A 13,853-nucleotide genomic window follows, 5' to 3' on the forward strand; every position below is an offset into this window, starting at 1 on the left:
AATGCCATAAAGACGCAGGAGAGAAACCAAGTGACGCATAAAAACTTGCAGAATGCCCTGCGCATTAAAATGACATCTCTAACACCAGACATACAGAAAATGGTGAAAGAAGGGAAATACCAGTTTTCCCACTGAGTCTTTCAAATGTTGTAGTTATCAATTCGTTTTTTTAGTGCTCATATTGGCCGTTCTGTGTTTCCGTCTTTTAGGATCACGCTGAATCCCGCTTCAAAAATCCTCCAGATGAAGCAGTGGTCACTGTTCATAAAAACAAATGCATAATAATAATTAAGTTGTTATAATAATAAAGAAAGTGTCTGAATATGTCCTTTATTTCATTTATATGCTCAGCTTCATGGATGTGAATGCAGCAGTGACACAACACAAAGCGGTTCTGTCACCGCAAGCTGCAGCACAGTGCGGGAGAGGAGGGGAGGGGTTACAGAGCGACTCACAGTGAACCTTTGAAAGTGTCAAATTGAACTCAAATTAATAGTCATAAAATAACATAAAAAAGGATTGGACGCTGTTCGTGTGACTCGGACTCATGCTATATAAATATAACGTTTCAAAATTCATCCGGCGGGCCAAAAATATTTCAGAGCGGGCCAGAATTGGCCCGCGGGCTCGACGTTGCCGACCCCTGGTGTAGAGAAACCATATGGTCGCTGAAGGATCATAATTGAATTGTACCTGTATTTGAAAACGCCTCCTTGGTGTCTGGTCCGCATGCTGCGTGGTTACACCAAGTCTATTAAAAAAAAAAGACCAGTCATCCACTCAGACCATTGTGTGCCAGAGTCAAGATTCTTCTCATTGCTGTTATTTTCTGTCTCCAGGTGCATGATGACCCTACTGTGCTGTAGCTGTCACAGCTAGTCAGGTGCTGCACCATGGCCAAACCTGGGAGCGACAGAGATGGAGCCATGGTGGATAAGCAGGCGGGGAAGAAGGTACATTAGCACTGGGGGTATGGGGTACCATGTGGATTTTATCCAGACCTCCTTCTCCTAGACTCATTATCGGTCCAGTACTTTGATACATTTTGATACTTTTACTGTGATTGGTTCTTTTTGTTTAATGTGAAAAAAATAATGCTTCCTGTATAGGATTAGGTGTTCATGTTTTTAAACAGAATCTTGTTTGAGAACAGCAACAGTGATGTTTAGAAAAGCTAAGTCATGGGTCAGATATATCTGCCTGTAAACAGATTTTAATCCTTAAATGTGCACTAGGATTTTACATAATTTTACAAATCAAGTGACAATGGGAGGGGATATGGTGTCTCTCAGCTATACTCTATACTATTTCTTGCCCTCTGTGTCCAGTGTTGTTAAAATCTGCCCTGCACTTCGTCTGAGGTTATAAGATGTTTTTCAAATCAGTATGACTTATTTCAAAGACAGACCGTGGAGGCTCCCTGAGCATATACAACCCAGGATGGGAGTGGATCTGTTAGATCCAAGAGGCTGTGTTCTGTAACAGAGAAAGACTATGACAAAGAATGAAGCAAAACCAGGGTTACCATCAGTTTGGCAGGATGGAAATGTAGAGTATTAAAAGCATCCAAAGGACTAAATTTTTACACAGATGTGGCTTTCTTCCTTCTGGGCGCCTAAGTACTATAGCTGGCTAACATGTATATGTCAGCATCATTAGCAAGCTAACATTGGCTTTTCAAAAATCTACCTTTTGTATTGAATTATTCTGGTTGTCGTTTGGAGTCATTCCAACTGACTGCAACGTTAGTGTTTTGCTGTCCAGTTAGCAGAAACCAGCATATTTTCGGTTTCACATAAACGGTTATGTGTGTCAAGCATGTAACATTGAATGTGATGTGGTAGTGGCTGGAACATTAATAATGTATCAATATTACTGGGAGAAAACATTCCTCTGTATAATTTGCTTATGTTACTGTAGATACATCTTCTACAAACAGTGTTAGACATGCGTATACATATTGCTAAAATGTAAGCCTCTTTATTTGATGCTGCAATGCCACCAAAAGCCAAAGGGCTCTTTGGGCTCTATATTCCATATACATTTGTTCTAGAGCCATTTATTACCGCCACGGTACCCGACTGCTAGAGATGGAACAGGAGGGGATACTGCTTGACTTTTTGACTCTCACTTCACCATTTACGGTTGAAAATTAGAGGGAGAAGTTAGTTAATGCAGCTTGCAGGCAGAGATGCATCTCATCCCAAGTCTCCTCTACTTTTCACACAGCTTTGCACCGCTGGCCCATTGCTTCACTCAGGTCAAAGCAGCACCACACTGCAGTCATTTTTCCACCTGACAGACAAGTATTTTACTGCACCAAGTGCAGCTCAATAAAAGTACTGGTACTTGTCTGCAGATCGCAGTGCAAGAACCCAGTAACTGGAACTGTAAGACACTGTGATAAAAACATATTTATGCTGTTACTGTTTTGGCCTGATGCCACTGACCATAAGTGTAGTATTTCCTGAAGAGGCCAGATAGCCCCTCCATGAACATGTAAAACTAATCATAAATGATGCAGTTAAACCTAACATCGTATTAATAAAACAAATGGCAGCTGCAGGGATGGCAGGGATCATATTTAACATAATCTGTATTTTGAAGTAGGAGTAGTTCTCAGCTTAATTATTGCTCTGACTTTCTTCACCAAAAGAAATCCCTAACACCAGTGTATGTAGTATTTGTATCAGGCCTTCTGTCTAGACAGTATCTGTAGGTAATTGTGAGTTTTGTAAAATTAGACCTAAATTGACTTTGAATTATGTTGTTGGGCCTGCAGAGTGTATTTTATAGCTAGTTTCACTTCATCTTTTTTGGCCTCTATGTGGCTAACTTTATTTTCTGCATTCTTTATGGTATTTTAGCATCTACGGGCAGGGTGTTAGTTTCACTGAATTTACTCTGGGAACACCATTGCACTAGTGTGAAAATTCTCATGGTGCACAAATGTACTGTTTTAATAGACTTATTTGTGTGTGTGTGTGTGTGTGTGTGTATAAACATAAAGGAAAAAACTAGTCACTCCTGATCTTTCACTCTTCACTTGGCACTGCCTTGGGAATAAGATTTTAGTGAGTCAGGCAAACAACCCCACTGCCTGCCTGCAAGACCCAAACAATATGTTGTATGTAGAGACAACACAGCCTATAATATAATCACATGCTCTTTATGTTTAGTGTTGTGTTCTAGCATTGGTTTCAACTGAAATACTGCCCACACGATAATCTCAACTCTTTTCTTGTCATGCCTTTCAACAGAGCTTTTTATATGGAGCTGCCTCAGTTTATTCACTGTCATAACTTTACAGTTTACATGTACAGACACACAGGCATCTCACAAATGTGGCCACACCTTTATTATGTTTGACATGTCTGAAATTTTTTTTTTTTTTTTTTTTTCCTGAATTTGGTTTCCTCTTTGCCCTTGACAGAGCAAAGAAAAGCTGTCTCCTTTCACCAAAACTCCGAAGCTGGACCGGAGTGAATTGCTGGGGAAGGAAGGGAAAACCAAGTCTTCCATGAAGCGCAAGCTCTCCTTCACAACCAGCCCGCCCCGGACAGAAGAGCGAGACTCAGACACTGGTAAGGACTGTTGCTGCTGCTCCTTTTCTCTCCTCCTTCTCCAACAGCAGTGTAGCTGGCTCACTGCCATGACATCACACTGCCCCCTGGTGGCATATGTTGGACCTTTTCTTCAGTCACTGTCTATAGGTTTAACGGGTTTTGACAAAATCTGACCGTCGATGTAGTTGTGCCAAGTTGTATTATGAGAAAAATTAGTGTAGATGGAGTTGTATGTGAGACTTGGCTGTTGGTGTTTTGTGGACAATAACAGGCTTCAGCAGTCTTGCTTTTTTAGGGTAAGATAGTTTGTAAAATTCTATATTTTCAACCATATCTTATTAACAAAGCCAAAAACCCATTGAATTCATTCTACTAAGAACTGTCTGTGTAATCAAAGCCTGATATGTCTTACTTCTCTGTGTGATAGACCACTATTCTTAACCGAAAATTAGTAAAAACACATCCATGAGCCACACTGTTGTACTGGGTGACATGTTTCCTCATATAGTGTAGTTTGTTGTTCCACATTCACTGTCCTGTTGCAGTAATTGCTCACCAGTGCACCAAATGCATATTAATCTGCTGCTGAAAATAGTTACCAACAAATGCACTATTTATTCATCTTTAAGAAATTTTCAGTATCTAGCAGTTTATTAAATTACAGAGATGTTAGAGGGAAGAAAACAAAACTATACATTTTAAAGGTTTTATCAGTAGGAACTATCCACAGATCATCTAGGAATGTTGGAAGGTGCTAAGAAACTGACTGCATAAATATAAAACATCAGTATAAAAACATGGAATGGCAGCCTTCTTCTTTAAGACCTGGTGTTGATGCAGTTGTTAGATGTGCAGGTTCTCAGTAACTGTCGTCATGTTGAAGATTAACTGGTTCACTCAACTGCTTAGCTTCACACCGGAGACATTGTGAACTTAAAATCTTAATCTTACCTCTTACTAATGTAAATAGATGATTCTGCTTCTGTCATTTAGGTGGAAGTTTTAATTGCATATTTGCATGAGGTCAAGAAGATAAAATGCTTCACTCAAGTGTTTAGCTTTCGTTTGGAAACACTGTGAACTTGAATTCTTAATCTTACCTCTTACTAATGTAAATAGATGATTCTGCTTGTGTCATTAGTTAAATTGTATGTTTAGATCAAATTTGAGACTTGAAGATAAATGGTTTCAGTGTATTGTCCAGCCATAATTACAGTAAACAAAGCACAGTATAATGTGTTTTACAGACTGCTTGAAGTCTTGCATATTTGCATTCCAAGTACACTTTAGAGAAAAGCTCAATATACTGATTTTCACTGTGTTCCTGTGTCATTTTTAACAGACAGAAAGCCTCAATCTTGAATTGTCTGAGTATGATTTATGTCACTAAGTGGCACAGAGGGTGGCTTTGCCATTGCAGCAGCCTTTTCCTAGTGCCGCTTTAGTCCTGTGTTGAGCAGCAGTAGGAAGAAGTGAAGCACTGGTTCCATTGACAACCTCAGATTGGATATTCTCTCCTGTGTCGTGTGTTGCCATGACCCATAATCTGTGTGTGACGTGTGAGTCTGCCTTTGTGCCTGTTTGTATTTGAGTATATGTGAGAGAGTGTGTGTGTGTTAATGCAGTGCTTTCCCACCCTTCCACACACTTCCCCTCCCGCTCTCCCTTCCCTCCTCTCTCCCCTCCCCATCCTCTCTGCTTTGCACTTAGATGACTCAGACCCAGGCCAATCCACTGAGACCTGGGGAGAGAGATTAGTGCCTCCCTGCAGGATATACGCAGGTAATCACTGCAGCCCGAGCCTCAGCCCCCTTGTCCTCTTCAAATCACGTCACCCACTTTGCGCTACAATGCTGCTGTAACCATACATACACACATGCACGTGTGTGTGTGTTTTCGCCCTGCATCTGCCACTGTGGCAGCTCACGCATGTTTGTTTAGTAGAAACAACCAACTGATAGAGATCGGGGCTCCAAGGTGCACCTTCTGCACTTGGCTGTCTTAAGAGAATGCTGTCTTTATTTTATTTATCTATTTATTTATTTCTTGGGTCCCTTTTCAAACCTCATGCTTGTCATCTGTTTCTCGGTGTGCTCAACAGATACAAGGGGAGGAGGAAAGCAATAACACTGTTAACAAATAAATTGCTGTTTTGGGACTGTTTTCTAAAGTCTTAACTTGTTTGTTTGTTTTTTTTTTCTTCTTTTTTCAGATAAAGATGGACCAGACAAGAAGAAGATGAAAAAGGAGGCTGGGGGCAAAAAGTCCCAGGCTCCCAACCTTTTGTTTGGGTATCCTCTGTCAGAGCGCAAACAGATGGCTCTCCTAATGCAGATGACTGCCAACAGTCCAGGTTTGTGTGCTAGCCCTCTCACCTTAACCACCTCCTCAAGGCGGCTCAGAGTATATTTACTGTTGGATGAGTCATGATTCTGAGCATTTTGACAAGCATACTCTAATATTTCAAGGTTGTTTGAACTGGAGCTCAGCTGGAAAGGAGGTTGTTCTGTGCCATTTCAGAAGGTTTTTACAGTTATGTTTCCAAGATAATTGACTGAGGTCATTTTTGTAAATGAAAAGCTCAGAGTAGTTGTAAGTCAGTGAATACATATCTGAAAATACACACAGGCACAAGTGAGCACAGTTTCCTGGTAAAACCGGTCTCGTTGCGGTTGCTCAATTGTGCCATGCTTAATAAAGGAACTATTTTGGCAGTAAACATATTCACTTATGTGCCCCAAGTTTAGATAAGCATGTCTGAAGCTGGAGCAGAAGTCACACTAGACTTTGTCGCTATCTGTCAGTTTGAGGGACAGGGTCATAAAAATTTTGTAACAAGTTATTATTACTCCTCACTTTAATGTGTTTTTTTTTTAATAAGACATTTAATAGCATTTTAATTCATTTTCATTTTTTTTTAATAAGACAATTAGACAGTTATCATTAAAATATGAACAACCTATATACACAGAGTTAGGTTAGGCTAACTGAAGTGAACTCGACTGACTTGCTTTTAGAGGCAGCTGTCATTAGGTTTCTCATGGCCCTTACAATTTTGATCTGAAAGCTGAACCTGTGCTCTGTTGCTGCACTACATTTCTCTAAGGATGTGATTAGAAGTTTCTCTGAACATAGGATTTCCCTGATCCTGAAGCACTGATTTCACCAGGGGGAATCTGTTTCATGCACTCCTTCTGCACCATTGGCACAGGTGCGCCCCCTCTGTGACCCGTATTGGTCACAGACGTGCTCCATGGCCTCCAGTCAGTGGCTCTTGAGCGGGCTGTCAGCTCCCAGATAGTGAGGTGCGCTGACCAGGTCTCAGTTGTGCATCATCCACAGCATCAGTTCCTCTCTTTCTGACCAAAGCATTGGGCTTTTTAATAGTCTAACTTTACATTATAGGGTAGATCGCTCTATGTGTTCTAATCTGTCAAAATGATGGTCTTCCATTATTAGTTTTAAAAAAATTACACATACAAACAGTTTTCAGGTTTCCAGTAAAACAAACTTTTTGGGCTCAAACGTCATTTATTTTTCCTCCTGCCTGTGTACAGACTCTACACCAAGTCACCCTTCTCAGACGACCCCTGTGCAGAAGAAAGTGCCCAGCAGCGCCTCATCTCGGCAGAAGGACAAGGTCAACAAGAGGAATGAGCGCGGGGAGACGCCCCTTCACATGGCAGCCATCCGGGGAGACGCCAAGCAAGTGAAAGAGCTCATTAGCCTCGGTGCTGATGTCAACGTCAAAGACTTTGCAGGTACGATGCCCCAGGAGGTGATGATTTAACAGCTTTCATCATGTGTGTATGGTAACTTTTAATGGCATAAAAGCCAAGTAACAGCTGCTGATTCAAAGGCAAAGTTTCATTATAGGATAGCAAAAGAGACATCACGGTGCCCGTTAATAATCTTATTTTGTTTGCCTTGTACCTAATGCGCTATGTTTTTTTGCTTGTCTAGTCTTTTTTCTTTTCTTCTCTCTACCTGTTATTTCCCAACACAAATGGCTGCTGACATTTAAAATTAATTGCACTTGTGACTGGCTGACAAAAAAAAAAGCTAAATTCCTGTCAATGTTGTTTGCTGCTCTCATCAGGTTGGACTCCTCTCCATGAAGCCTGTAATCTTGGTTACTATGAGGTGGCCAAGGTCCTTATAGCAGCAGGTGCAGAGGTGAACACGCAGGGTCTGGATGATGACACTCCCCTACATGATGCTTCCAGCAGCGGGCATAAAGATGTAAGAACTTAAAAGCTCTCCTGCCATAATAATGTAGGGCTTGAAAGTAAATTAGGGTTAGGGTCCCTCTGATCAAGTCTCTGCACATACCTTTGAACTGCAGATTGTACAGATCAGCCATGAGAACTGTTACCTCATAAACCATCTGTTTAGAAATGTAGAATGCCTTGGGTTGTTGTCTGATACTGAATAAATGTCACAACAGACATTTTGACAGCAGAAGCTTTTTGTCTGCCACCTTGTTAAAATGTGGATATGAGCAAGATTTTGTACATTCTCAGACATTGTACATTCTCAATATATAAATATATTTTTTCTGTAGATAGTAAAACTGCTACTACGCCATGGTGGAAATGCCTTCCAGGCCAACAAGTGTGGGGAGCGCCCGGTGGATGTAGCAGATTCCCAGGAGCTGGAGCAGCTATTAAAGGGAGAGGTACCGCTGTCGGACCAGGATGACAGCTCTTCAGGTATGCACAGAATACAGCAGTGTTTGGCTGACCCTTCTGTGTTAAGTATTAACTTTAACTTAACTCTAATATTACTGTATTTCCTATCCATTGCACTTTGCAATATGAAGGGCATTATACTACCAAAGCTTCTACATGCAGTCATTATGTTGACACTGCTGAAGATTTCACAATCAGTTTAATGTATATTTTTCTATATTCACTGAGATGATGGTAAAAAGTGTAACTTGTCACTGGGAAATAGGTCATTTGGTGCTTTTGTACAGTATATATCATGTAAACATAGTGTATTGTCTGAGTTTGTCTTGTGTATGTTAAAATTAGTCTTTGCTTCTCTACAGAGTCTGAAGACCCGCCATCTGTCAATCCATCCAGTGTAGACGACAACATGGGAGATTCTGATGCAGAAAAAGACTCGCATGGCAAAAATGCCACAAAAGCATCAGCTTCTGTGCCAGGGCTGGACGAGTACGAGTTCAAAGACGAGGAAGAGGAGGAGGATCTCAGTAAAGCCCTGAACGACAGACACATCCTCCGGAGGGAACTCCGGCAGCGGGAGAAGGAGGACAAAGATAGGAATCATGTGGCAGGAAAGCAGACTGGCAAGGGTGATTCCTCTAACTCCAAAAAGCAGAAGACCTCTCGTGTCCACTGCAACTCCGATACCTCTAGTGATGAAATGGAGAGCCTTTCAGAGAAAAGGAATTCCCCAACCTGCTCTCAGAGCACAGAGAGCCTCAAGGCAGATACGAGGTCTAAAAAGGACAATGCTGAGCAAAAGGACAAGGGCAAAGTTAAGAGAAAGAGCAAGAGCCAGAATAAAAATAAGGAAAACCAAGAGGATGGGAAAGAGAACAGTAAAACCTTGGTCCTCTCTCTTGCAACTGTGTCGGAGAGTACAGAGAAAGGTTGGGAGGAAGACTCCTTCAAGATGTCTTTCAGTCCTAAAGATGACTCATCTGTCCACCTCTTCCATTTATCATCTATCAAATCTCCCAAAATGAACCACAACCTGACAGATAAACAAACACCACTCAAACAGGAAAATACTAAGATGTGTTTCTCCATCAGTGATGGCTCCTGTCCAGTGGACAGTGTCAAATACAACCACTACACAGATGCAGACTACTGCACCGAAAGCTCCAGCACCAAGGGGTGTAAGCACAAAGAAAAGAGCAAACATCAACAGAAAGACTCCTGCATAGATGTAGATGATGGTCATTTGAGTCCTTATAAAGATGGCAGCATAGGAAACAGTATAGACAGCACTGAAGGTGCCTTATGGAAAATGGACTTGGATGGCAAAGTAGTAAAGAAGCATAAGCTTAAACACAAGGAGAAAGACAAACACAGGAGGGAATATGAAGCAGAGCGGAGCCGCCACAGGCAGAAGGAGACCAGAAAGGATGGCCACAGGAATTTGGAGTTTGACAGGGAGTTCTGGAAAGAAAATTTTTTTAAAAGTGATGAGACAGATGAACTTCTGCCAGTGAAAAAAGAAGGTGAAGACACCAACTCACTTCAGAAGACCTCTGATTTCTCTCCTGTCAAAGATGAGAGGAACACAAAGGAGAAAAACACCAGCAGCAAGGAGAAGAGGCTGAGAGAGGAGAGAGAAAAAGACAAGACTGTGAAAAAAGAGCGAAAGGAGGCTGCTGGTAAAGAGGAGAAGGTAAAGGATTCAAAGCTGGCTGAGCGTGACGAGAGGGCGGACTGCCATAGCTCAGGGCGTATTCCTGAGGAGTCACTGCAGAGCAGCAGCATGAAAGAAGAGACAGAAGAGAAACCCATATGTGGGATCACAGCTGATCAAGAACAGTTGGAACCCTCAGAAAAAGGTTTGCGTGAAAAAACCGACAAGAGGCTCCCAGGAAAGGAGAAGGATTCTGATAAAATGGAGAAAAGGCATCTTGACAAGGAAAAAAAGGTCAAAACAGAGCACTCTGAAAAAGCTGAACCACAGAATTCAGTGGATCGTTGGAAGGAAAAAGAAAGAGCAGGGTCCATTTCTTCCCACTTGCCTGGAGATAGAAATTACAAAGAGAATGAAAAACTGAAATCTTTATCCACAGCAAAAAAGCATGAAGACAGCAGGAAAACTAAAGAGAAGTTTGACAAACGGTCTGATAGAGAGAGGCAAGACAGAGAATATGGTGCTGGGGAATTCAGAGAAAAGGACCGCACTAACTCTGATAAGAAAGGTAAAACTCTGGAGAAGACCACAGATCATAGTAAATCTGATCGCTCCAAAGAAAAAGACTGTGACAGGAAGAAGAGAGAGAAAATAAAAGATGGGGCTCTTTCCTCAAGTTCTAATCTGAAATTACTTTTAGAAGAGAAGAAGAGCTACCTGTCTGAAAGCAGTAAGTCTTTATCTATAAAATCTAAGGAAGAAGTTGTGCGAACGCCAGAGAAGGATCGTGATCGAAGAGACTCAGATAGACACAAGGATAAAGACAGGCACAAAGAGCGCTCTCAGCAGGCCAAGATTAACAAGACGAAGCCCAACGAGACAGATGTAGACAAGGCCAAATCAAAAGCCTCACCAGCAGCAGGAGGCACCAGGCCAAAAGAGAAAAGACTTGTGAACGATGACTTGATGCAGACTAGCTTTGAGCGCATGCTCAGCCTGAAGGACCAGGAGATTGAGCAGTGGCATAAAAAACACCTGGAGAAAATCAAACAGAAAGAGCGGGAAAGGCTTAAGCAGCGGCCTCTGGTAGATCATGGGAAATCCAAGCCTAAAGACAGAACAAAGACTGAACCGTGTCTGAATAAGGAGCTAATGCGCTCCAAAAGCTCTGAAGCCTCAGATGTCCACAGCAGAGACAAATCTCTTAAGGACGGCACCAGCCCCAGAACAATATCTCTCGATGGAAAGTCAAGTCTGCCCTCCATCAACGCGAAGGTCATGTCGGTTGTGGAAAACTGTCTGACCAGATCACCCAGACCAGACAGTGAACGCTGTGGCCTCATGTCCAGATCTGTGTCCCTAGTCTCTGTAGCCAGCTCAGAGGACTCCTGTCAGGCCACAACATTAACACCCAGAAACACTGAATATGACTCAGATGTGAACCTGGAAGCCTCAGACTCTCAACCTGCATTCCTCCAGTCTTCCCTTGTCATTCAGGCCACCAGATCGCCATCTGTTCATGATAAAGATTCAAGCGGTCTTCCAGATGTGTCACAGAGTAATCAGACACTGATGTCTGGCAGACATGAATCTCCGTACCTCAGGGCTATTCTGGACGAGGACACCAACTCTTTGACTGAAGGCAAAGCTGTCGAAAACCTGTCAAAATCCAGCCTACCCGCTGAGGAGCTGAGAACAAGGGAGGCCTCGGTAGAAATGGAAGAGAGCCTTAGTAATCAACTTAGTATGAATTCAGAGGTTGATGCAGTCACAGAGAGAGAAGTAACTACTCTTGGCTGCTCCACACCACAAATGTTAAACAAAGATCCTTTGAGTAAAAACCTAACACTTCCACAATCCAGTCTCTCACAATGTAGTGGCTCCCAAACTGGGTCAGCAGAGCAGAAAGTTTGTCCCTCCTCTGACTCTCCTGTTGTGAAGGACATCCAGAGTGTGACGGAGAATTCACAGGCAGAATGTAGCAACAAGGAATGTGATCAGTCGTCAGTACCGACAGTTTCTCTGTCCACTGAGCTGTCAGCACTCTCAAACACAAAGACCTTCCAGCTGCAAGAACCACTCCCATCTTCTGGTGTGGAGAGCCAGCAGCAGACAGAAGCAGGTACCACACAGGATTCTGACCACAAAGAGAAACTCTTGGAGCACACAGAAAGACCAGAAGAAGAAAGCAGCACGGAAACAGTCCCTGAAAGCTTTACAACAGAAAGGGTGGGAAGTCCTGTTGCATCAACCAGCTCACACGTTCCGAGCTCCACAACTGGTGAGTCCTTGCCAGGTTTCAACAAAACTAACACAGAGTCCAAATGTTCTCAAGAGGATATGGAGGTAAATGACCATGGCTGCAAGAAGTCGAGACCTTCCAGTGACACTGCAGGCCAATGTCTTGATGGTCATGTGGAGAAAATGGATAGCATGACTTGTGTGAGCCCTGAACACAAGTCTGAAGAGGTGACTGACTCCCTACAGAGCTCAGACAGCAACAGTGGTGCAGCTGTTTCTGTCACAACAGAGGGTTCAGTCGAGGGTAGTACAGCTACAGAGGGCTTGTCTGAATCGAAAGCCGAGGCCACCTCAGAGCCGATCGAGGCGACGCCTGCTGACGAGAAACCAGAGTCATCTTGTTCGTCAGCTGTAGAAGAGCAAAGCTCCATCCAGCCAGCAGCTCAGACTGATAGCAGCAGTGCTTCAGGGTGTTCCTCTCCACAATCTGGAGACCGGGAATCTGATTCTTCAGGAGCTGGGCTCAAGGTTCGCTCTGCAGACGAAGAAATGGATGTTCATGTTCCCCATCCACGCAAGCGAAAGATGCCTAAAGTGTCGACCTCCCAGCCGTTCTCCACAACTCAGCAGGAGAGAGAGAGAGGCCAGCAGTCTTTGGCTGCAATTGTGGACTCTGTGAAGCTGGAGGAGATTCAGCCCTACCAGACAGAGAGGGCCAACCCTTACTACGAGTTCCTGCACATACGCAAGAAGATCGAGGAGAAGCGCAAAGTGTTGTGTAGTGTCACCCCCCAACCACCACAGTATTATGACGAATACGTGACCTTCAACGGATCCTACCTCTTAGATGGAAACCCACTCAGCAAACTCTGCATACCAACAGTAAGTTCCTCATTTTCACTGATTTACAGTCCAGAAATTCCTAATTGGGTGGTTTCCCTCCAAAAATGTGCCCACTCCAGTGTTAATTTTGCTGATGTGTAGTGCAGTCAGAGAATTCTGTGGTGTTTTAGCTCTGTATTCCAGTAATTTGGATTCAAAATGAAACTGACAAAAGGTCAGGTTGCCGACAATCAGCTGTAATTTGACAGTATTGAGGGTTAGGTTTGTTAAGGGTCAAGTTATGAATGTATTGTGATAATTTAAGATTATTTTGCTATGTTTGAGTTTACCAAAGGGCAGCATAAAAAAACATTTGGGTTTTAGCTGGAGATGTTAGATTGACAACCATCGTAACTCAGTTATAAAATCATAAGGCACCAAGAAGCATCGCTGCTGACGGTGCCATCAATCAAACACTGTCGCAGTGGACAGTAGACGATGAGCTTGTACCAGTGGCTGATTGGCTGAAAAACAACCGGTGACTGATGACCTGTATGGTGACTAATCGTCAGACTGCAGCGTGGATAGCGTTTTGAGCGGTTTCTGTCTCCATCGTTTTGCTTCTGAACAGATAACTCCACCGCCGTCTCTACCTGAGCAGCTGAAAGAGATGTTCAAACAACAAGAGGTCGTCCGCATGAAACTACGACTACAGCACAGCATTGAAAGGGTTTGTAGTTTTATTGTTGTAACTTTTTGTTTTCTTTGTGTGATGCATCTTTTGACATGTGTCACTTACAGCTGAAATGGTACAGGTTATGAAAATACTTCAGTGACACTGTTTTTATACTTAAAAAGGTTATGATTTACATCCTACAT

The 13,853-nt window shown here is 42.8% G+C and overlaps 1 protein-coding gene across 2 annotated transcripts in view; it reads left to right on the forward strand.

Moving 5' to 3' along the window:
- The first annotated feature begins 815 nt into the window (after nucleotides 1-815).
- The window catches only part of ankrd12 (ankyrin repeat domain 12), a 15,003-nt gene continuing 1,965 nt past the window's right edge, over nucleotides 816-13,853 (forward strand). The window contains exons 1-9 of one of the 2 annotated variants that reach the window (XM_020591274.1): nucleotides 816-953; nucleotides 3,434-3,584; nucleotides 5,277-5,348; nucleotides 5,779-5,919; nucleotides 7,124-7,327; nucleotides 7,666-7,808; nucleotides 8,131-8,278; nucleotides 8,620-13,034; nucleotides 13,606-13,719. In XM_020591274.1, coding sequence (XP_020446930.1) covers nucleotides 894-953; nucleotides 3,434-3,584; nucleotides 5,277-5,348; nucleotides 5,779-5,919; nucleotides 7,124-7,327; nucleotides 7,666-7,808; nucleotides 8,131-8,278; nucleotides 8,620-13,034; nucleotides 13,606-13,719 — 5,448 coding nt within the window. In that variant the 5' untranslated portion in view covers nucleotides 816-893. Of the gene's footprint in view, nucleotides 954-3,433; nucleotides 3,585-5,276; nucleotides 5,349-5,778; nucleotides 5,920-7,123; nucleotides 7,328-7,665; nucleotides 7,809-8,130; nucleotides 8,279-8,619; nucleotides 13,035-13,605; nucleotides 13,795-13,853 lie in introns of those variants that run through there. The other variant, XM_020591273.1, reaches the window with a different exon arrangement.

The sequence above is a fragment of the Monopterus albus genome, unplaced genomic scaffold (genome assembly GCF_001952655.1).
Source record: "Monopterus albus unplaced genomic scaffold, M_albus_1.0 scaffold14.1, whole genome shotgun sequence".
NCBI lineage: Eukaryota > Metazoa > Chordata > Actinopteri > Synbranchiformes > Synbranchidae > Monopterus > Monopterus albus.